This window comes from Hemitrygon akajei, chromosome 8 (genome assembly GCF_048418815.1).
Source record: "Hemitrygon akajei chromosome 8, sHemAka1.3, whole genome shotgun sequence".
Taxonomy (NCBI): Eukaryota; Metazoa; Chordata; class Chondrichthyes; order Myliobatiformes; family Dasyatidae; genus Hemitrygon; species Hemitrygon akajei.
Window position 1 is genome coordinate 71801163 of NC_133131.1, and position 24535 is coordinate 71825697.

The 24535-nt window shown below is 56.9% G+C and overlaps 1 protein-coding gene across 4 annotated transcripts in view; it reads left to right on the forward strand.

Annotated features, from left to right (window-relative positions):
* LOC140731978 (uncharacterized) overlaps positions 1–24535 on the forward strand; it is a 164624-nt gene that overhangs the window by 125408 nt on the left and 14681 nt on the right. For all 4 annotated transcript variants that reach the window (XM_073054022.1, XM_073054024.1, XM_073054025.1 and 1 more), the window contains 4 exons: positions 15165–15303; positions 17868–17997; positions 21396–21477; positions 24273–24387. In XM_073054022.1, coding sequence (XP_072910123.1) covers positions 15165–15303; positions 17868–17997; positions 21396–21477; positions 24273–24387 — 466 coding nt within the window. The remainder of the gene's footprint in view (positions 1–15164; positions 15304–17867; positions 17998–21395; positions 21478–24272; positions 24388–24535) is intronic.

Here is a 24535-nt window from a genome sequence, read left to right on the forward strand (position 1 = left end):
AGCGTAGACGGGCTGTGTGAGGCTGACGAGTGTAGATGGGCCGTGTGAGGCTGACGAGCGTAGACGGGCCGTGTGAGGTTGACGAGTGTAGATGGGCCCTGTGAGGTTGACGAGCGTAGACGGGCTGTGTGAGGCTGACGAGCGTAGATGGGCCGTGTGAGGTTGACGAGTGTAGATGGGCCCTGTGAGGTTGACGAGCGTAGATGGGCCGTGTGAGGCTGACGAGCGTAGATGGGCCGTGTGAGGCTGACGAGCGTAGATGGGCCGTGTGAGGCTGACGAGCGTAGACGGGCCGTGTGAGGCTGACGAGCGTAGATGGGCCGTGTGAGGCTGACGAGTGTAGATGGGCTGTGTGAGGCTGACGAGTGTAGACGGGCGTGTGAGGCTGACGAGCGTAGACGGGCTGTGTGAGGCCGACGAGCGTAGACGGGCTGTGTGAGGCTGACGGGCGTAGATGGGCCGTGTGAGGCTGACGAGCGTAGATGGGCCGTGTGAGGCTGATGAGTGTAGATGGGCCGTGTGAGGCCGACGAGTGTAGATGGGCGTGTGAGGCTGACGAGTGTAGATGGGCCGTGTGAGGCTGATGAGTGTAGATGGGCCGTGTGAGGCCGACGGGCGTAGATGGGCTGTGTGAGGCTGATGAGTGTAGATGGGCCGTGTGAGGCTGATGAGTGTAGACGGGCCGTGTGAGGCCGACGAGTGTAGATGGGCGTGTGAGGCTGACGAGTGTAGATGGGCCGTGTGAGGCTGACGAGTGTAGATGGGCCGTGTGAGGCTGACGAGTGTAGATGGGCCGTGTGAGGCTGACGGGCGTAGACGGGCTGTGTGAGGCTGACGAGTGTAGATGGGCCGTGTGAGGCTGATGAGCGTAGATGGGCCGTGTGAGGCTGACGGGCGTAGATGGGCTGTGTGAGGCTGACAAGTGTAGATGGGCCGTGTGAGGCTGATGAGCGTAGATGGGCCGTGTGAGGCTGACGGGCGTAGACGGGCTGTGTGAGGCTGACGAGTGTAGATGGGCTGTGTGAGGTTGACGAGCGTAGATGGGCCGTGTGAGGCTGACGAGTGTAGATGGGCCGTGTGAGGTTGACGAGTGTAGATGGGCCGTGTGAGGCTGACGGGCGTAGATGGGCCGTGTGAGGTTGACGAGCGTAGATGGGCTGTGTGAGGCTGACGAGTGTAGACGGGCCGTGTGAGGCCGACGAGTGTAGATGGGCCGTGTGAGGCTGACGAGCGTAGATGGGCCCTGTGAGGCTGACGAGTGTAGATGGGCCGTGTGAGGCTGACGAGCGTAGATGGGCCCTGTGAGGCTGACGAGTGTAGATGGGCCGTGTGAGGCTGACGGGCGTAGATGGGCCGTGTGAGGCCGACGAGTGTAGACGGGCCGTGTGAGGCCGACGAGTGTAGATGGGCTGTGTGAGGCTGACGGGCGTAGACGGGCTGTGTGAGGCTGACGAGTGTAGACGGGCCGTGTGAGGCTGACGGGCGTAGATGGGCCGTGTGAGGCCGACGAGTGTAGATGGGCCGTGTGAGGCTGACGAGCGTAGACGGGCCGTGTGAGGCCGACGAGTGTAGATGGGCCGTGTGAGGCTGACGAGTGTAGATGGGCCGTGTGAGGTTGACGAGTGTAGATGGGCCCTGTGAGGCTGACGAGCGTAGATGGGCCGTGTGAGGCTGATGAGTGTAGATGGGCCGTGTGAGGCTGACGAGTGTAGATGGGCCGTGTGAGGCTGACGAGTGTAGATGGGCCGTGTGAGGCCGACGAGTGTAGATGGGCCGTGTGAGGTTGACGAGTGTAGATGGGCCCTGTGAGGCTGACGAGCGTAGATGGGCCGTGTGAGGCTGATGAGTGTAGATGGGCCCTGTGAGGCTGACGAGCGTAGATGGGCCGTGTGAGGCTGATGAGTGTAGATGGGCCGTGTGAGGCTGACGAGTGTAGATGGGCCGTGTGAGGCTGACGAGTGTAGATGGGCCGTGTGAGGCCGACGAGTGTAGATGGGCCGTGTGAGGTTGACGAGTGTAGATGGGCCCTGTGAGGCTGACGAGCGTAGATGGGCCGTGTGAGGCTGATGAGTGTAGATGGGCCCTGTGAGGCTGACGAGCGTAGACGGGCTGTGTGAGGCTGACGAGTGTAGATGGGCCGTGTGAGGCTGATGAGTGTAGATGGGCCGTGTGAGGCCGACGAGTGTAGATGGGCCGTGTGAGGCCGACGAGTGTAGATGGGCCGTGTGAGGCCGACGAGTGTAGATGGGCCGTGTGAGGCCGACGAGTGTAGATGGGCCGTGTGAGGCTGACGAGCGTAGATGGGCCGTGTGAGGCTGATGAGTGTAGATGGGCCGTGTGAGGCTGACGAGTGTAGATGGGCCGTGTGAGGCCGACGAGTGTAGATGGGCCGTGTGAGGCTGACGAGCGTAGATGGGCCGTGTGAGGCTGACGGGCGTAGACGGGCTGTGTGAGGCTGACGAGTGTAGATGGGCCGTGTGAGGTTGACGAGTGTAGATGGGCCGTGTGAGGCTGACGGGCGTAGATGGGCCGTGTGAGGTTGACGAGCGTAGATGGGCTGTGTGAGGCTGACGAGTGTAGACGGGCCGTGTGAGGCCGACGAGTGTAGATGGGCCGTGTGAGGCTGACGAGCGTAGATGGGCCCTGTGAGGCTGACGAGTGTAGATGGGCCGTGTGAGGCTGACGAGCGTAGATGGGCCCTGTGAGGCTGACGAGTGTAGATGGGCCGTGTGAGGCTGACGGGCGTAGATGGGCCGTCTGAGGCCGACGAGTGTAGACGGGCCGTGTGAGGCCGACGAGTGTAGATGGGCTGTGTGAGGCTGACGGGCGTAGACGGGCTGTGTGAGGCTGACGAGTGTAGATGGGCCGTGTGAGGCTGACGAGTGTAGATGGGCTGTGTGAGGCTGACGGGCGTAGACGGGCCGTGTGAGGCTGACGGGCGTAGATGGGCCGTGTGAGGCCGACGAGTGTAGATGGGCCGTGTGAGGCTGACGAGCGTAGACGGGCCGTGTGAGGCCGACGAGTGTAGATGGGCCGTGTGAGGCTGACGAGTGTAGATGGGCCGTGTGAGGTTGACGAGTGTAGATGGGCCCTGTGAGGCTGACGAGCGTAGATGGGCCGTGTGAGGCTGATGAGTGTAGATGGGCCGTGTGAGGCTGACGAGTGTAGATGGGCCGTGTGAGGCTGACGAGTGTAGATGGGCCGTGTGAGGCCGACGAGTGTAGATGGGCCGTGTGAGGTTGACGAGTGTAGATGGGCCCTGTGAGGCTGACGAGCGTAGATGGGCCGTGTGAGGCTGATGAGTGTAGATGGGCCCTGTGAGGCTGACGAGCGTAGATGGGCCGTGTGAGGCTGATGAGTGTAGATGGGCCGTGTGAGGCTGACGAGTGTAGATGGGCCGTGTGAGGCTGACGAGTGTAGATGGGCCGTGTGAGGTTGACGAGTGTAGATGGGCCCTGTGAGGCTGACGAGCGTAGATGGGCCGTGTGAGGCTGATGAGTGTAGATGGGCCCTGTGAGGCTGACGAGCGTAGACGGGCTGTGTGAGGCTGACGAGTGTAGATGGGCCGTGTGAGGCTGATGAGTGTAGATGGGCCGTGTGAGGCTGACGAGTGTAGATGGGCCGTGTGAGGCCGACGAGTGTAGATGGGCCGTGTGAGGCCGACGAGTGTAGATGGGCCGTGTGAGGCCGACGAGTGTAGATGGGCCGTGTGAGGCTGACGAGCGTAGATGGGCCGTGTGAGGCTGATGAGTGTAGATGGGCCGTGTGAGGCTGACGAGTGTAGATGGGCCGTGTGAGGCCGACGAGTGTAGATGGGCCGTGTGAGGCTGATGAGTGTAGATGGGCCGTGTGAGGCTGACGAGTGTAGATGGGCCGTGTGAGGCCGACGAGTGTAGATGGGCCGTGTGAGGTTGACGAGTGTAGATGGGCCCTGTGAGGCTGACGAGCGTAGATGGGCCGTGTGAGGCTGATGAGTGTAGATGGGCCCTGTGAGGCTGACGAGCGTAGACGGGCTGTGTGAGGCTGACGAGTGTAGATGGGCCGTGTGAGGCTGATGAGTGTAGATGGGCCGTGTGAGGCTGACGAGTGTAGATGGGCCGTGTGAGGCCGACGAGTGTAGATGGGCCGTGTGAGGCCGACGAGTGTAGATGGGCCGTGTGAGGCCGACGAGTGTAGATGGGCCGTGTGAGGCTGACGAGCGTAGATGGGCCGTGTGAGGCTGATGAGTGTAGATGGGCCGTGTGAGGCTGACGAGTGTAGATGGGCCGTGTGAGGCCGACGAGTGTAGATGGGCCGTGTGAGGCTGATGAGTGTAGATGGGCCGTGTGAGGCTGACGAGTGTAGATGGGCCGTGTGAGGCCGACGAGTGTAGATGGGCCGTGTGAGGCTGACGAGCGTAGATGGGCCGTGTGAGGCTGATGAGTGTAGATGGGCCGTGTGAGGCTGACGAGTGTAGATGGGCCGTGTGAGGCCGACGAGTGTAGATGGGCCGTGTGAGGCCGACGAGTGTAGATGGGCCGTGTGAGGCTGATGAGTGTAGATGGGCCGTGTGAGGCTGACGAGTGTAGATGGGCCGTGTGAGGCTGACGAGTGTAGATGGGCCGTGTGAGGCTGACGAGTGTAGATGGGCCGTGTGAGGCTGACGAGTGTAGACGGGCCGTGTGAGGCTGACGAGTGTAGATGGGCCGTGTGAGGCTGACGAGCGTAGATGGGCCCTGTGAGGCTGACGAGTGTAGATGGGCCGTGTGAGGCTGACGGGCGTAGATGGGCCGTGTGAGGCTGACGAGTGTAGATGGGCCGTGTGAGGCTGACGAGTGTAGACGGGCTGTGTGAGGCTGACGGGCGTAGATGGGCCGTGTGAGGCTGACGAGCGTAGATGGGCCCTGTGAGGCTGACGAGTGTAGATGGGCTGTGTGAGGCTGACGAGTGTAGACGGGCTGTGTGAGGCCGACGAGCGTAGACGGGCCGTGTGAGGTTGACGAGCGTAGATGGTCTGTGTGAGGTTGACGAGTGTAGATGGGCCGTGTGAGGCTGACGGGCGTAGACGGGCCGTGTGAGGTTGACGAGCGTAGATGGGCCGTGTGAGGCTGACGAGTGTAGACGGGCCGTGTGAGGTTGACGAGTGTAGACGGGCTGTGTGAGGCCGACGAGCGTAGACGGGCCGTGTGAGGTTGACGAGCGTAGATGGGCCGTGTGAGGCTGACGAGTGTAGACGGGCCGTGTGAGGTTGACGAGCGTAGACGGGCCGTGTGAGGCTGACGAGTGTAGACGGGCGTGTGAGGCTGACGAGCGTAGACGGGCCGTGTGAGGCTGACGAGTGTAGACGGGCCGTGTGAGGCTGACGAGCGTAGACGGGCCGTGTGAGGCTGACGAGCGTAGACGGGCCGTGTGAGGCTGATGAGCGTAGACGGGCTGTGTGAGGCTGACGAGCGTAGATGGGCCGTGTGAGGCTGACGAGCGTAGACGGGCTGTGTGAGGCTGACGAGTGTAGACGGGCTGTGTGAGGCTGACGAGCGTAGACGGGCTGTGTGAGGCTGACGAGTGTAGACGGGCGTGTGAGGCTGACGAGCGTAGACGGGCTGTGTGAGGCTGACGAGCGTAGACGGGCTGTGTGAGGCTGATGAGTGTAGATGGGCCGTGTGAGGTTGACGAGCGTAGACGGGCCGTGTGAGGCCGACGAGTGTAGACGGGCTGTGTGAGGCCGACGAGTGTAGACGGGCCGTGTGAGGCCGACGAGCGTAGACGGGCCGTGTGAGGCCGACGAGTGTAGACGGGCTGTGTGAGGCCGACGAGTGTAGACGGGCTGTGTGAGGCTGACGAGCGTAGACGGGCCGTGTGAGGCCGACGAGCGTAGACGGGCTGTGTGAGGCTGACGAGCGTAGATGGGCCGTGTGAGGCTGACGAGTGTAGACGGGCCGTGTGAGGCTGACGAGCGTAGACGGGCCGTGTGAGGCCGACGAGTGTAGACGGGCTGTGTGAGGCCGACGAGCGTAGACGGGCCGTGTGAGGCCGACGAGCGTAGATGGGCCGTGTGAGGCCGACGAGCGTAGATGGGCGTGTGAGGCTGATGAGCGTAGACGGGCCGTGTGAGGCTGACGAGTGTAGATGGGCATGTGAGGCTGACGAGTGTAGACGGGCCGTGTGAGGCTGACGAGCGTAGACGGGCGTGTGAGGCTGACGAGCGTAGATGGGCCGTGTGAGGCTGATGAGTGTAGATGGGCTGTGTGAGGCTGACGAGTGTAGATGGGCCGTGTGAGGCTGACGGGCGTAGACGGGCTGTGTGAGGCTGACGAGTGTAGACGGGCCGTGTGAGGCTGACGGGCGTAGATGGGCCGTGTGAGGCCGACGAGTGTAGATGGGCCGTGTGAGGCTGACGAGCGTAGACGGGCCGTGTGAGGCCGACGAGTGTAGATGGGCCGTGTGAGGCTGACGAGCGTAGACGGGCCGTGTGAGGCCGACGAGTGTAGATGGGCCGTGTGAGGCTGACGAGTGTAGATGGGCCGTGTGAGGCCGACGAGTGTAGATGGGCCGTGTGAGGCTGACGAGTGTAGATGGGCCGTGTGAGGCTGATGAGTGTAGATGGGCCGTGTGAGGCTGACGAGTGTAGATGGGCCGTGTGAGGCTGACGAGTGTAGATGGGCCGTGTGAGGCCGACGAGTGTAGATGGGCCGTGTGAGGTTGACGAGTGTAGACGGGCCGTGTGAGGTTGACGAGCGTAGATGGGCCGTGTGAGGCTGACGAGCGTAGATGGGCTGTGTGAGGCTGACGAGCGTAGATGGGCCGTGTGAGGCTGATGAGTGTAGATGGGCCCTGTGAGGCTGACGAGCGTAGATGGGCCGTGTGAGGCTGATGAGTGTAGATGGGCCGTGTGAGGCTGACGAGTGTAGATGGGCCGTGTGAGGCTGACGAGTGTAGATGGGCCGTGTGAGGCCGACGAGTGTAGATGGGCCGTGTGAGGTTGACGAGTGTAGATGGGCCCTGTGAGGCTGACGAGCGTAGACGGGCTGTGTGAGGCTGACGAGTGTAGATGGGCCGTGTGAGGCTGATGAGTGTAGATGGGCCGTGTGAGGCTGACGAGTGTAGATGGGCCGTGTGAGGCCGACGAGTGTAGATGGGCCGTGTGAGGCCGACGAGTGTAGATGGGCCGTGTGAGGCCGACGAGTGTAGATGGGCCGTGTGAGGCTGACGAGCGTAGACGGGCCGTGTGAGGCCGACGAGTGTAGATGGGCCGTGTGAGGCTGATGAGCGTAGACGGGCTGTGTGAGGCTGACGAGTGTAGATGGGCCGTGTGAGGCTGATGAGTGTAGATGGGCCGTGTGAGGCTGACGAGTGTAGATGGGCCGTGTGAGGCCGACGAGTGTAGATGGGCCGTGTGAGGCCGACGAGTGTAGATGGGCCGTGTGAGGCCGACGAGTGTAGATGGGCCGTGTGAGGCTGACGAGCGTAGATGGGCCCTGTGAGGTTGACGAGTGTAGATGGGCCGTGTGAGGCTGACGAGCGTAGATGGGCCCTGTGAGGTTGACGAGTGTAGATGGGCCGTGTGAGGCTGACGAGCGTAGATGGGCCGTGTGAGGCTGATGAGTGTAGATGGGCCGTGTGAGGCTGACGAGTGTAGATGGGCCGTGTGAGGCCGACGAGTGTAGATGGGCCGTGTGAGGCTGACGAGTGTAGATGGGCCGTGTGAGGCTGACGAGTGTAGATGGGCCGTGTGAGGCTGACGAGTGTAGATGGGCCGTGTGAGGCTGACGAGTGTAGACGGGCCGTGTGAGGTTGACGAGCGTAGATGGGCCGTGTGAGGCTGACGAGTGTAGATGGGCCGTGTGAGGCTGACGAGCGTAGATGGGCCCTGTGAGGCTGATGAGTGTAGATGGGCCGTGTGAGGCTGATGAGTGTAGATGGGCCGTGTGAGGCTGACGGGCGTAGATGGGCCGTGTGAGGCTGACGGGCGTAGATGGGCCGTGTGAGGCTGACGAGTGTAGATGGGCCGTGTGAGGCTGACGGGCGTAGATGGGCCGTGTGAGGCTGACGAGTGTAGATGGGCCGTGTGAGGCTGACGAGTGTAGACGGGCTGTGTGAGGCTGATGAGTGTAGATGGGCCGTGTGAGGCTGACGAGTGTAGATGGGCCGTGTGAGGCCGACGAGTGTAGATGGGCCGTGTGAGGCTGACGAGCGTAGATGGGCCGTGTGAGGCTGATGAGTGTAGATGGGCCGTGTGAGGCTGACGAGTGTAGATGGGCCGTGTGAGGCCGACGAGTGTAGATGGGCCGTGTGAGGCCGACGAGTGTAGATGGGCCGTGTGAGGCTGACGAGTGTAGATGGGCCGTGTGAGGCTGACGAGTGTAGATGGGCCGTGTGAGGCTGACGAGTGTAGACGGGCCGTGTGAGGTTGACGAGCGTAGATGGGCCGTGTGAGGCTGACGAGTGTAGATGGGCCGTGTGAGGCTGACGAGCGTAGATGGGCCCTGTGAGGCTGATGAGTGTAGATGGGCCGTGTGAGGCTGATGAGTGTAGATGGGCCGTGTGAGGCTGACGGGCGTAGATGGGCCGTGTGAGGCTGACGAGTGTAGATGGGCCGTGTGAGGCTGACGGGCGTAGATGGGCCGTGTGAGGCTGACGAGTGTAGATGGGCCGTGTGAGGCTGACGAGTGTAGACGGGCTGTGTGAGGCTGACGGGCGTAGATGGGCCGTGTGAGGCTGACGAGCGTAGATGGGCCCTGTGAGGCTGACGAGTGTAGATGGGCCGTGTGAGGCTGACGAGTGTAGATGGGCCGTGTGAGGCTGACGAGCGTAGATGGGCCGTGTGAGGCTGATGAGTGTAGACGGGCGTGTGAGGCCGACGAGTGTAGATGGGCCGTGTGAGGCTGACGGGCGTAGATGGGCCGTGTGAGGCCGACGAGCGTAGATGGGCTGTGTGAGGCTGACGAGTGTAGACGGGCTGTGTGAGGCCGACGAGCGTAGACGGGCCGTGTGAGGTTGACGAGCGTAGATGGTCTGTGTGAGGTTGACGAGTGTAGATGGGCTGTGTGAGGTTGACGAGTGTAGACGGGCTGTGTGAGGCCGACGAGCGTAGACGGGCCGTGTGAGGTTGACGAGCGTAGATGGGCCGTGTGAGGCTGACGAGTGTAGACGGGCCGTGTGAGGTTGACGAGCGTAGATGGGCCGTGTGAGGCTGACGAGTGTAGACGGGCGTGTGAGGCTGACGAGCGTAGACGGGCCGTGTGAGGCTGACGAGTGTAGACGGGCTGTGTGAGGCTGACGAGCGTAGATGGGCCGTGTGAGGCTGACGAGCGTAGACGGGCCGTGTGAGGCTGATGAGCGTAGACGGGCTGTGTGAGGTTGACGAGTGTAGATGGGCCGTGTGAGGCTGACGAGCGTAGACGGGCTGTGTGAGGCTGACGAGTGTAGACGGGCTGTGTGAGGCTGACGAGCGTAGACGGGCTGTGTGAGGCTGACGAGTGTAGACGGGCGTGTGAGGCTGACGAGCGTAGACGGGCTGTGTGAGGCTGACGAGCGTAGACGGGCTGTGTGAGGCTGATGAGTGTAGATGGGCCGTGTGAGGTTGACGAGCGTAGACGGGCCGTGTGAGGCCGACGAGTGTAGACGGGCCGTGTGAGGCCGACGAGCGTAGACGGGCCGTGTGAGGCCGACGAGTGTAGACGGGCTGTGTGAGGCCGACGAGTGTAGACGGGCTGTGTGAGGCTGACGAGCGTAGACGGGCCGTGTGAGGCCGACGAGTGTAGACGGGCTGTGTGAGGCCGACGAGTGTAGACGGGCTGTGTGAGGCTGACGAGCGTAGATGGGCCGTGTGAGGCTGACGAGCGTAGATGGGCCGTGTGAGGCTGACGAGTGTAGACGGGCTGTGTGAGGCCGACGAGCGTAGACAGGCCGTGTGAGGTTGACGAGCGTAGATGGGCTGTGTGAGGCTGACGAGTGTAGACGGGCTGTGTGAGGCTGATGAGCGTAGATGGGCCGTGTGAGGTTGACGAGCGTAGATGGGCCGTGTGAGGCCGACGAGTGTAGACGGGCTGTGTGAGGCTGATGAGCGTAGACGGGCCGTGTGAGGCTGACGAGCGTAGATGGGCTGTGTGAGGCTGACGAGCGTAGATGGGCCGTGTGAGGCTGACGAGCGTAGATGGGCTGTGTGAGGCTGACGAGCGTAGACGGGCTGTGTGAGGCTGACGAGTGTAGACGGGCCGTGTGAGGTTGACGAGCGTAGATGGGCCCTGTGAGGCTGACGAGTGTAGACGGGCTGTGTGAGGCTGATGAGCGTAGACGGGGCGTGTGAGGCTGACGAGCGTAGATGGGCCGTGTGAGGTTGACGAGCGTAGACGGGCCGTGTGAGGCCGACGAGTGTAGACGGGCTGTGTGAGGCTGATGAGCGTAGATGGGCCGTGTGAGGTTGACGAGTGTAGATGGGCTGTGTGAGGCTGACGAGCGTAGATGGGCCGTGTGAGGTTGACGAGTGTAGATGGGCCGTGTGAGGCCGACGAGTGTAGACGGGCTGTGTGAGGCTGATGAGCGTAGATGGGCCGTGTGAGGCTGACGAGTGTAGATGGGCCGTGTGAGGCTGATGAGTGTAGACGGGCCGTGTGAGGCTGATGAGCGTAGACGGGCCGTGTGAGGCTGACGAGCGTAGATGGGCCGTGTGAGGCTGACGAGTGTAGATGGGCCGTGTGAGGCTGATGAGTGTAGACGGGCTGTGTGAGGCTGATGAGCGTAGACGGGCCGTGTGAGGCTGACGAGCGTAGATGGGCTGTGTGAGGCTGACGAGCGTAGATGGGCCGTGTGAGGTTGACGAGTGTAGATGGGCCGTGTGAGGCCGACGAGTGTAGACGGGCTGTGTGAGGCTGATGAGCGTAGATGGGCCGTGTGAGGCTGACGAGTGTAGACGGGCCGTGTGAGGCTGATGAGCGTAGATGGGCCGTGTGAGGCTGACGGGTGTAGATGGGCCGTGTGAGGCTGACGAGTGTAGATGGGCTGTGTGAGGCTGACGGGCGTAGATGGGCCCTGTGAGGTTGACGAGTGTAGATGGGCCGTGTGAGGCTGACGAGTGTAGATGGGCCGTGTGAGGCTGACGAGCGTAGATGGGCCGTGTGAGGCCGACGAGTGTAGACGGGCCGTGTGAGGCTGATGAGTGTAGATGGGCTGTGTGAGGTTGACGAGCGTAGACGGGCTGTGTGAGGCTGATGAGTGTAGATGGGCCGTGTGAGGCTGACGAGCGTAGATGGGCCGTGTGAGGTTGACGAGTGTAGATGGGCCGTGTGAGGTTGACGAGCGTAGATGGGCCGTGTGAGGTTGACGAGCGTAGATGGGCCGTGTGAGGCTGACGAGCGTAGATGGGCCGTGTGAGGCTGACGAGCGTAGATGGGCCGTGTGAGGCTGACGAGCGTAGATGGGCCCTGTGAGGCTGACGAGCGTAGATGGGCCGTGTGAGGCTGACGAGTGTAGATGGGCCGTGTGAGGCTGACGGGCGTAGATGGGCCGTGTGAGGCTGACGAGTGTAGATGGGCCGTGTGAGGCTGATGAGCGTAGATGGGCCCTGTGAGGCTGACGAGCGTAGATGGGCCGTGTGAGGCTGACGAGTGTAGATGGGCCGTGTGAGGCTGACGGGCGTAGATGGGCCGTGTGAGGCTGACGAGTGTAGACGGGCCGTGTGAGGCTGACGAGCGTAGATGGGCCGTGTGAGGCTGACGGGCGTAGACGGGCTGTGTGAGGCTGACGAGCGTAGACGGGCCGTGTGAGGCTGACGAGCGTAGACGGGCCGTGTGAGGCTGACGGGCGTAGACGGGCCGTGTGAGGCTGACGAGCGTAGACGGGCCGTGTGAGGCTGACGAGTGTAGATGGGCCGTGTGAGGCTGATGAGTGTAGATGGGCTGTGTGAGGCTGACGAGCGTAGATGGGCCGTGTGAGGCTGACGGGCGTAGACGGGCCGTGTGAGGTTGACGAGCGTTGATGGGCCGTGTGAGGTTGACGAGCGTAGATGGGCCGTGTGAGGTTGACGAGCGTAGATGGGCCGTGTGAGGTTGACGAGTGTAGATGGGCTGTGTGAGGCTGACGAGCGTTGATGGGCCGTGTGAGGTTGACGAGCGTAGATGGGCCGTGTGAGGCTGACGGGCGTAGACGGGCTGTGTGAGGCTGATGAGTGTAGATGGGCTGTGTGAGGCTGACGAGCGTAGACGGGCTGTGTGAGGCTGACGGGCGTAGACGGGCTGTGTGAGGCTGATGAGTGTAGATGGGCCGTGTGAGGCTGACGAGTGTAGACGGGCCGTGTGAGGCTGACGAGCGTTGATGGGCCGTGTGAGGCTGATGAGTGTAGATGGGCTGTGTGAGGCTGACGAGCGTAGACGGGCTGTGTGAGGCTGACGGGCGTAGACGGGCTGTGTGAGGCTGATGAGTGTAGATGGGCCGTGTGAGGCTGACGAGTGTAGACGGGCCGTGTGAGGCTGACGAGCGTTGATGGGCCGTGTGAGGCTGATGAGTGTAGATGGGCTGTGTGAGGCTGACGAGCGTAGACGGGCTGTGTGAGGCTGACGGGCGTAGACGGGCTGTGTGAGGCTGATGAGTGTAGATGGGCCGTGTGAGGCTGACGAGTGTAGACGGGCCGTGTGAGGCTGACGAGCGTTGATGGGCCGTGTGAGGCTGATGAGTGTAGATGGGCTGTGTGAGGCTGACGAGCGTTGATGGGCCGTGTGAGGTTGACGAGTGTAGATGGGCCGTGTGAGGCTGACGAGCGTAGATGGGCCGTGTGAGGTTGACGAGTGTAGATGGGCCGTGTGAGGCTGACGAGCGTAGACGGGCCGTGTGAGGCCGACGAGTGTAGATGGGCCGTGTGAGGTTGACGAGTGTAGATGGGCCGTGTGAGGCTGACGAGTGTAGATGGGCCGTGTGAGGCTGACGAGCGTAGATGGGCCGTGTGAGGTTGACGAGCGTAGATGGGCCGTGTGAGGCTGACGAGTGTAGACGGGCCGTGTGAGGCTGACGAGCGTAGACGGGCCGTGTGAGGCTGACGAGCGTAGACGGGCCGTGTGAGGCTGATGAGTGTAGACGGGCCGTGTGAGGCTGACGAGCGTAGATGGGCCGTGTGAGGCTGACGAGTGTAGATGGGCCGTGTGAGGCTGATGAGTGTAGATGGGCCGTGTGAGGCTGATGAGTGTAGATGGGCCCTGTGAGGTTGACGAGTGTAGATGGGCCGTGTGAGGCTGATGAGTGTAGATGGGCCCTGTGAGGTTGACGAGTGTAGATGGGCCCTGTGAGGTTGACGAGTGTAGATGGGCCGTGTGAGGCTGACGAGTGTAGACGGGCCGTGTGAGGCTGACGAGCGTAGATGGGCCGTGTGAGGCTGACGAGTGTAGATGGGCCGTGTGAGGTTGACGAGTGTAGATGGGCCGTGTGAGGCTGATGAGTGTAGACGGGCCGTGTGAGGTTGACGAGTGTAGATGGGCCGTGTGAGGCTGACGAGCGTAGATGGGCCGTGTGAGGCTGATGAGTGTAGATGGGCCGTGTGAGGCTGATGAGTGTAGATGGGCCGTGTGAGGCTGATGAGTGTAGATGGGCCGTGTGAGGTTGACGAGTGTAGATGGGCCGTGTGAGGCTGATGAGTGTAGACGGGCCGTGTGAGGCTGACGAGCGTAGATGGGCCGTGTGAGGCTGATGAGTGTAGATGGGCCGTGTGAGGCTGATGAGTGTAGATGGGCCGTGTGAGGCTGATGAGCGTAGACGGGCTGTGTGAGGCTGATGAGCGTAGACGGGCCGTGTGAGGCTGATGAGCGTAGATGGGCCGTGTGAGGCTGACGAGTGTAGATGGGCCGTGTGAGGTTGACGAGCGTAGATGGGCCGTGTGAGGCTGACGAGTGTAGATGGGCCGTGTGAGGCTGATGAGTGTAGATGGGCCGTGTGAGGCTGACGAGCGTAGATGGGCCGTGTGAGGCTGATGAGTGTAGATGGGCCGTGTGAGGCTGACGAGCGTAGACGGGCTGTGTGAGGCTGACGAGCGTAGATGGGCCGTGTGAGGCTGATGAGTGTAGACGGGCCGTGTGAGGCTGACGAGCGTAGACGGGCCGTGTGAGGCTGACGAGTGTAGACGGGCCGTGTGAGGCTGACGAGCGTAGACGGGCCGTGTGAGGCTGACGAGCGTAGACGGGCCGTGTGAGGCTGACGAGCGTAGACGGGCCGTGTGAGGTTGACGAGTGTAGACGGGCCGTGTGAGGCTGACGAGCGTAGACGGGCCGTGTGAGGCTGACGAGTGTAGACGGGCCGTGTGAGGCTGACGAGTGTAGATGGGCCGTGTGAGGCTGACGAGTGTAGACGGGCCGTGTGAGGCCGACGAGCGTAGATGGGCCGTGTGAGGCTGACGAGTGTAGACGGGCCGTGTGAGGCTGACGAGTGTAGATGGGTTGTGTGAGGCTGACGAGTGTAGACGGGCCGTGTGAGGCTGACGAGTGTAGACGGGCCGTGTGAGGCCGACGAGCGTAGACGGGCCGTGTGAGGCTGACGAGCGTAGACGGGCCGTGTGAGGCTGATGAGTGTAGACGGGCCGTGTGAGGCTGATGAGTGTAGACGGGCCGTGTGAGGCTGATGAGTGTAGATGGGCCGTGTGAGGCTGACGAGCGTAGACGGGCCGTGTGAGGCTGACGAGCGTAGATGGGCCGTGTGAGGCTGACGAGCGTAGACGGGCCGTGTGAGGCCGACGAGTGTAGATGGGCCGTGTGAGGCTGACGAGCGTAGACGGGCCGTGTGAGGCCGACGAGCGTAGATGGGCCGTGTGAGGCTGACGAGCGTAGACGGGCCGTGTGAGGCCGACGAGCGTAGACGGGCCGTGTGAGGCCGACGAGCGTAGATGGGCCGTGTGAGGCTGACGAGCGTAGACGGGCCGTGTGAGGCTGACGAGCGTAGATGGGCCGTGTGAGGCTGACGAGCGTAGACGGGCCGTGTGAGGCCGACGAGCGTAGACGGGCCGTGTGAGGCTGACGAGCGTAGATGGGCCGTGTGAGGCTGACGAGTCTGGAACGAGTGCATTACTGAACAGTCTGCAGGTTTCTTCAGTCCGTTAACCCTGTGATCAGTGTTCCTACAGCAAGCCTTTAAACTTTCAATGCATTCTCTTGTCTGCTTTACTATTAAACGCAGAGTAATCCTGCCCTCCCTCTGTCACCTCTCCTCCGCAGACTGCAGAGGACTCCTTCCATCCAGCTGCAGACCGCTCGTGACACTTCAAGCAAACCGGAGACCCTGGGAGAGGGCGCTGGGCCAAGGCTTGACAGCAGAGGCGGAGGCGGGCCCCATGCGGGAATGGTGGCCACCTCAGTAAGAGATGAGGCATTGGAGAGAATGAATGATGAATGAATGAATGAATGAATGAGGGACCTAACGTAATGGCCTTTACCACTGGTAGCATGTTCCACGTATCACCACTCTCTACGTTAAAAAAAACTTACCTACGACAACCCCCTATATTTTCCCCCAAAGTTATGCCCCCTGGTATTAGCCATTTCCACACTGGGGGAAAGTGTCTGGCTGTCCACTCTATCTATGTCATCTTGCACACCTCTATGAAATCAGCTCTCATCCTCCTCCATTACAGAGAGAAAAACCATGGCTCACTGAAACTGTCCTCATGAGTCACGCTGTCTAACCCAGGCAGAATCCTGCTCAGTCTCCTTGGTGCATCCGAGCAGATTGCACAGTGTCCAGTCACACTTGCAGATCCTCAGTGTTGAAGGATGAGAGCCCGGGCAATTCCCAGGCATTGGCTAATGCGAGACCAGAAATATCCTTGCCTCACATTGTTGTTTTTCACAGGAGAGAGACTGACTACACCCACCACCCCCCTGCACTCACCCCCTCCACAGCCCACCCCGTTTCAGGTTAAATGCCACAATGATCATCAAGACAGCTCATCTGGGGGGTAGCATCTGAAAAATACAGTGAACCGTCAAGTCAGTAGAAAAGACGTTGGCTGTGGACTACCATCACTGCAGGATATGTACATGGGCACAACAAAGAAGCAGGCAAGAAAAATCATCGCAGAGACTACCCACCCTATAAAATCTCTTTTCCCAAAAGCTCCCTCTGGAAAGCGCTCTAGGGCTATTAAAACAAAAAACCATGCCATCTTCAAAGTTCCTTTCCCCAGGAAATTAGTCTGATCAACCATTCCCGATATCCCCTCACCCCCCCCCCCCCCCCCATCTATCACTCCAGTGTAAACTGTGAACACTCTAATGCTGTTTACATTGTAAATACGTGCTGGTATTTATGTATTTATGCACATTTTATTACAGATCCATACTTTAACCTCTAATTTATTTTTCTATAGTTTGTGATTCTTTATTATTGTTGAATGTTGTTGTTTTTTGTTGCATGTCACACCAAACTGTCACAGAAAATTCCTGCTATATGGAAATGCAAACGATTAATTAAGTATAAGGCAATTACCAGATTGCATCTGGGGCATTATGAGCAGTTTTGGGTCTCTTACCTAGGAAAGGATGTCCTGGTATAAGTTCATGAGACAGGAGTAGAATTCGGCAATTTGGCCATCGAGTCTGCTCCACCATTCCATCATGGCAGTGTATCCCTCTCAACCCCATTCTCCTGACTAATCAACCACTACGTTAAATATAGCCAGTTCTAGAGTCCTTCTCCAATCAACTTTGGCCAGCTCCTTTTTAATGCCTCTGTAATTTCCTTTACTCCACTATGATATCAATACATCTGACTTCACCTTCTCAAACTGCAGGGTGAATCCTATCATGTCATGATCACTGACACTTACGGGTTCCTTTACCTAATCAAACGTGGTTCATTACACAACACCCAATCCAGAATCGCCTTTCCCCTCGTGGGCTCTAAAAAGCCATCTCATAGGATTTCTGCAAATTCCCTCTCTTGGGATCCACCGCCAATCTGATTTTCCCAATCTAGCTGCAATTTGAAATCCCCCATGACTATCATAACATTGCCCATTTAACATGCCTTTTCTGTCTGCCGTTGTAATATAATCCCTCATACTGGCTACTGTTCAGAGGCCGGTAAATAATTCCCATCAGGGTCTTTTTATTCTCACTGCTTTTTAACTCTACCCACGAGGATTGTACATCTTCTGATCCTATGTCATCTCTCTCTAAGAATTTGATTTCATTTTTTACTAACAGAGCCACGCAACCCCTTTTGTATACCTGCTCATCCTTCGGATGCAGTGTGTATTACTGTATTGGCATTGGAGAGGATCCAGAGCAAGTTCATGAGAATGATCCTGGGAATGAAAGGGTTAACATGTGAGGAGTATTTCATGGCTCTGGGCCTGTACTTGAAGGAGTTTAGAAGAATGAGGGGGGTCCCATTGAAACCTTTCAAATATTGAAAGGCCTAGATAGACTGGAAATGGAGAGGATGTTTCCAATAGTGGGGGGAGTCTAGGACCAGAGGGCACAGCCTCAGAATAGAGGGTCATCCATTTAGGACAGAGATGAGGAGGAATTTCTTTAACCGGAGGTGGTGAATCTGTGGAATTCATTGCCACAGATAGTCGTGGAAGCCAGATCATTGGGTATATTTAAAGCGGAAATTGGTAAGTACTTGTTTAGACAGGGCATCACAGATTTCAGGGTAAGGCAGGATAAAGGGGTTTGAGAGAGATAACAAATCACCCATGATGGAATGGGAGAGCAGACTTGATGGGCCCAATGGCCTATTTCTGCTACCATGTCTAATAGGTTTATTGTACTAGGCGGATGGAAGATGTGTGTCTGAGATCGGTCTTGCAGCCATTGGAGTTGCTGAACCTGTGACCCTGATCTCACAGTAACGGTGTGAATTGGATGTACAATATGCTCCCAATGCAACAACATTGTCCCTCCTTTACACAGGTAGAGAAGCCCCACGACCCCGAACCAATCTACAATGTCATCTTTGTCGGGAGTACGAATGCTGGAAAAACATCCTTCATCCATAATTTCTGTGAGGGCTGCTTCCAGCCAGGCCTCCCCTCCACTATAGGTATGGTGACATCGTTAAGTGCAAGTGACAGATTTAAACTAATTCGGGGAGCGGGAGCATAACGAGGGTAATTGGAGGGGAGTTTAGTGGGGAGCGGGATGTTAGAGGTAACATTTTTACACTGAGAGTGGTGAGTGCATGGACCACCCCACCAGGGGTGATAGAGGCAGATACATCAGGGGCATTTAACAATTTCTAGGGAGGCACACCCATGATAGAGAAATGGAGTGCTATGTGGGAGGGAAGGAGTAAATTGATCTTGGGATAAAAACATCAGCACAACATTGTGGGCCGAAGGGCCTGGACTGTCCGTTTACTTATTTACTTATTTAGAGGCTCCAGCCCTTTGAGTCATGCCACTAGCAGCTCACCAACTTAACCCGAGCCTAATCACAGGACAACTTACAATGATCAATTAACTTATTAACCGGTACGTCTTTGAACTGTGGGAGGAAACCGGGGCACCTGGTGGAAACCCATGCATTCTACGGGGAGGAGGTACACACTCCTTACAGATGATGTCGGAGTGGAACTCCAAACTCCAACACACCGATCTGTAATAGCTTCGTTCCGACTGCTTTGCTACTGTTTGGCCATGATCTATGTTCTACTTGCTGCACAGACATTCTGTGGGGAGAAAGCCCGTTGTGTAGTCCTGGATGATTCCAGCAAACAGATTAAACAACTCGAGATGCTCTTTCACCGAATGCCAAGTTAGAGAGAATGCAAGTACACTCAGTGGCCACTTTATTAGGTACCCCTGTGCACCTGCTTGCTAATACAAATATCTGATCAGCCAATCACGTGGCAGCAACTCACTGCATAAAAGAATGAAGATATGGTCAAGAGGTTCGGTTGTTGTTCAGACCAATAGGGAAGAAATGTGATCTCAGTGACTTTGACCGTGCCAGACCGGCTGGTTTGAGTATCTCAGAAACTGCTGATCTCCTGGGAGTTTCACACACAACAGTCTCTAGTGTTTACAAAAAATGGTTGCGCAAAACAAAAACCATTCAGTGAGCGGCAGCTCTGTGGGCAAAAACACCTTGTTAATGAGAGAAGTCAGAGGAGAATGGCCAGACTGGTTCAAACCGACGGTAACCCAAATACAGGTGTCCCCCGCTTTACGAATGTTCGCTTTACGCCGCTTCACTTTTACAAAAGACCTACATTAGTAACCTGTTTTCGCATTACAAAGAGGATTTTCGCTTTCAAGAAAATTTTTCCCATATAAATTAATGGTTCTTCACTTTATGCCATTTCAGCTTAAGAAAGGTTTCATAGGAACGCTTTCCTTTGTAAAGGGGGGGGGGCACCTGTAATCACGAACATATATTCAGTGGCCACTTCATTAAGGTCAAGGTCAGGTTTGATTGTCATTCAATCATACATGAATACAGCCAAACAAACCGTGTTAGTCCGGGGTCACGGTGCAAAACACAGTACCAACAGTCATTCACAGCAGTAAATCACAGTCACACAAAAAATGGTCCAAGTCCCTGAGTCCATGAACGTTGCAGCTGAACAGTACAGCTTGTCTTCTGCCGAGCGCCGGTGGCAGAACGGAAGGCGTGCAACACCGCCTCCAGTGCCTCTCTCGTGGCTGCTGAAGAGGGTGACATTGCAGCCTGTGGCCTAGTCCCTGCTACAGCTGAAGCCACACAGCACGTCCGCCAATAAACCAGTGAACTGGACGCGTAGCAGCCCATGCCACCAATGTCAAACAGGGTCTTGCAATCACAAGAAAACCGACTAAGCCAATAACTTTTAGTCAGATAGAGGAGGAACTGAATACAGTAGCCTCTGTGTGTATATTTACCTTGCTTATAATCCTCTTTATTTTCAGTGATGTTTCCCATCAAACCATAACTGTTTACAGACTTACTGCTCAGACAGTCAGCTGTGGAAAAGGATTCCACTATTTTACACCTCAGTGTTTCTACAGGTTACTCCCGACTTGTTTTGCATTAGTTGTTTCCATTCTAGGGCTTTACAGCAAGGGGGGGGGTATCTCTGCATCAAGGGACAGGAACGCAGCCTCCACACTCTTTCACAGAGTTCTAAAGCAGAAATGATTGCTGCATTATAATACAAAGAGAAGCAGAGAGAGTGAGCTCACCTTAATCTGCAGCACAGTGAAGTATCACAGCCACTTTAAGCTCCTCTTGAGTCACAGACGGCCCCTGGGACAGTGAACACACTGTATCACAGACACAGCACTGGGACAGGGGGACACTGTATCACAGACACAGCACTGGGATGGGGAGATACACTGTATCCCAGACACTGCACTGGGACAGGGAGATACACTATATCACTGACACAGATCTGGAACAGGGGGACACACTGTATCACAGACACAGCACTGGGACGGGGAGATACACTGTATCACTGACACAGATCTGAAACAGGGGGACACACTGTATCACAGACACAGCACTGGGACGGGGAGATACACTATATCACTGACACAGATCTGGAACAGGGGGACATACTGTATCACAGACACAGCACTGGGATGGGGAGATACACTGTATCAGAGACACAGATCTGGAACAGGGGGACATACTGTATCACAGACACAGCACTGGGACGGGGAGATACACTGTATCACTGACACAGATCTGGAACAGGGGGACACACTGTATCACAGACACAGCACTGGGACGGGGAGATACACTGTATCAGAGACACAGATCTGGAACAGGGGGACACACTGTATCACAGACACAGCACTGGGACGGGGAGATACACTATATCAGAGACACAGATCTGGAACAGGGGGGCACACTGTATCACAGACACAGCACTGGGACAGGGAGACACACTGTATCCCAGACTCTGCACTGGGACAGGGAGACACACTGTATCCCAGACACTGCACTGGGACAGGGAGACACACTGTATCCCAGACTCTGCACTGGGACAGGGAGACACACTGTATCCCAGACACTGCACTGGGACAGGGAGACACACTGTATCCCAGACTCTGCACTGGGACAGGGAGACACACTGTATCCCAGACACTGCACTGGGACAGGGAGACACTGTATCATAGACACAGCTCTGGGTCAGGGGGATACACCATACCACTGTGTTACACAATGAGTTCCTGACACACAACCAAACTGAATCTTTTCTTGAAGTAGATTGCAGTTGTTGTTATCAGGACAGGACAGGAGCAGTTTATTGAAATTGGATGCTGTGTGTTGTACCGGGCAGGATTTAAAGCCTGCATGTTCACACCCACAGATAAGAGTGGGTCACTGGCTCCATGAGAGAGGCGAGTCTGTAGTGAAATCACATCCTGTTGTCAGAAAGTTCTTCCTACAGCACAGGGTGTGTGGAGCTGTCATCACTCTTTATCGCCCCATTAATCTGCTCTCCCATTATTGCAGGAATAGACTTTCGAGTGAAGACCCTGAATGTGGAGAACAGATATATCACCCTAAAGGTGTGGGATACAGCAGGGCAGGAGCGGTAAGTGGGAGCTTCAACTGCAGGCTAGAGGCACTGGCCATGGCAAAATGCAAACACTGAGCACGTAAGAGTGTTGCTGCCGGGTAGAGAAAGGGATCGGAAGAAGGTGAGGGAGGGAAAGGTGAGAGGGGTTAATTTCAAAGGACGTGAAGGGCAAGTTCTTTTTTGTTCGGAGAGCAGTCGGTGCCTAGAATGCATTGCCTGGGGTGGAGGTAGAGGCAGAAATATTACAGATTTTTATGAGATGTTTAGATAGTCACAGGAATGTGAGGGAAATGGAAGGATATGGACATTGTGTAGGCAGAAGGGATTTGTTCAGTTGGCCATTTGCTTACTAATTTAACTGGTCCAGCACAACATTGTGGGCCAAAGGGCCTGCCTGGTCCTGTGCTGTACTGTACTGTTCTATGAAATTGACGGGAGATGACGGGGGCATCGACAGAGGCTCACATGGTCAGTAGTAAAGGTGCTGGTGTGCATTGAAGGTGGAAGAAAGGGAAAGAGGAGGAGGTCCAGTGGGATCACCTACTGCACTCGGTGCTCCTGATGCCTGACGTAGACTGGGGGACCACTTTCTCCAGCACCCAGTGCCCACCCATATTAATTTGACTTCCCATTCCATCATGTCAGTCCATTGCCTCCTCTATATTCTCAGGTGGGAGGAGCAACGCCTCATATTCCATCAGAGTAGCCTGCAACCTGATGGCGGGAACATCGATTTCTCCCCCCTCCCACTAATCTCCTTTTCTATTCCCCATTCTGACTTCCCTCTTACCCCTTCCCTTCTCCTCACCTACCCATCAGTTCCCTCTGGTTCCCCTCCTCCTTCCCTTTCTCCCATGGTCTATTCCCCTCTCCAATCAGATTCCTGCTTCTTCACCTCTTCCACCTATCCCCTTCCAGCTTTTCACTTTGTCCCTTCCCCCCCACTCACCCCATCGCCTGGCCTCACCCGCCACCACTTTCTCTCACAACAGGAGTGGCCTCTTTCCCCTTCCATTTCAGTTCTTGGCCCAGAATGGTGACTGTTTATTCCCCTCCATTGATGCCTCATGACCTGCTGAGTTGCTCCAGAATTTCATGTGTGTTTCTCTGAATAACCCTTGCTCTTGGTGTATCAGATTCCTTTCTCGACTTCCGGCCCCACATGCCTTCCAGGTGAATGACATTGTGGGGGTGGAACTCCCTCTGACCATGTGATCGCCCTCCCAGCCAATAGGCACCAACTGTCGTCGCTCACACACTGCTATGCAGAATTTCGCCTGTTTGTACAAATCAGAGGCTGCGGTGAGCAGAACGGGGCCGGGCGTGCTGAGCCGGCTGTCTGGGTCAGCGAAGCCACTCCTCCCGAACCTGCTCACGAGCCGTCTCAGCCGTTTGTGTGTTCCTCTCCCATCCGCTGTTTCTGCTCACACACTAAAATGCTCATCACCTGTGGGCTAGTATGAAACGCTGACCTTAAAACGTCCCAGGAGGCTAAGGAGGCTGACAAGCCTCCACAGATGTTGGAGGCCTCTGATGGTCGAGGTGATGTGTCCCAGCTGTCTACGTTCAATCGATGTGCAAGCCAGGGCAGTACGATAGGGAGAGCGAGCTGTTATCCATGTAGCGGGCTTCCCCTCTCCACACACCTGATGAACCCAAAGGAACGGCAGAGACCGATACAGGTTGGCACCGGCAGCGTTATAGGAGTTGCCAGACAGCAGTGATCTCAATGACGGACTGCCTTAGGGACTCCAGCTCCAGATTTTTCCCTCAGGGTTCACTCCCGAAGCCTTTCCCATGAGTGGGTATAGCAGCAAGGTCAGAGCATTCCTTCTCCTAGCTGAGCTGCCAGCCACAGCCGACCAGCCCCCGCTTTGCCCTTCTGCTGTCAGTAGAAATGGATCCATCAGGCTTGGTAGTCAAGCCACACGTGAAGGCTAAGGGCTGGACTTGGTTGTTAGAGGCTATTTGACAACATTGGGAGCACGTAATAGGTAGTGGGAGCTTAACCCCGTTACCACCCCTGGGTTTATGGCAACATTACGGAAGTACCCTGACTCATTGCATCAAGGTCTCAACCCAAAACATGACTGCTTATTCGCCACCCTAGGCACTGCCTGACCTACTGAGTTCCTCTAGCGTTTAGTGTGTGTTGCTCTGGATTTCCAGCATCTGCAGAATCTCTGGTGTTTAGGAGGCCTGTGGTCTTATTTAACACATTAAAGTAACTCCTCACATCTTAATGATCAGGTGAATTTCCCAAAAAGCAAACTTCCTTTTGGTGTAACTTTCCACAGTCTAGGCAACTTGGAGCAACTTCCCCTCTTAATCTCAGATCTTCGCTGCTTCAGAGTTAAAAAATTATCCACGACGGAGAGGGTCCAGAGGAGGCTGACCAGAATGATCTAGGGAATGAAAGGGTTAATATATGAGGAGCATTTGATGGCTCCAGGCCTGTACTCACTGGAGTTAGAACAATGAAATCTACTGAATATTGAAAAGCCTCAGTAGGGTGGGTGTGGAGAGGATGTTTCCTATAGTGGGGGAGTCTAGGACCAAATGATACAACTTCAGAATAGAGGGACGTCCAATTAGAACAGAGATAAAACAGAGGTTGATAGGCTCTTGATTAGTCAGAGTGCCAAAGGCTACGGGGAGAAGACAGGAGAATGGGGTTGAGAGCGATAATAAACCAGCCATGATGGAACGACAGAGCAGACTCAATGGGCCAGACTCTGTTCCTGTATCTTATCGTCTCATGGTCCCTGCTCCCTGCTCCTTTCTGATGTCATTTTACCATCGTCCTGTAGGTTCCACAGTGTGACCAAACAGTACTTCAGGAATGCTGATGGTGTGGTTGTGATGTACGACATTACGTCCACGAGCTCGTTCACTGAGGTGCGCTACTGGCTGTCTTGTGTCAAGGTAAGTAACGGTGCCCCGTCCCTTCTCTGCTTAAGATAACATGCTGGAGCCTCGAGCAGGTCTTGAAGTTGCTAGGGACACAGACATCCTCTTCTGCTAGCCAAGCTAAGTCAAAACAAGTGCAAGGCGCTGCAATTTGGGAGGACAA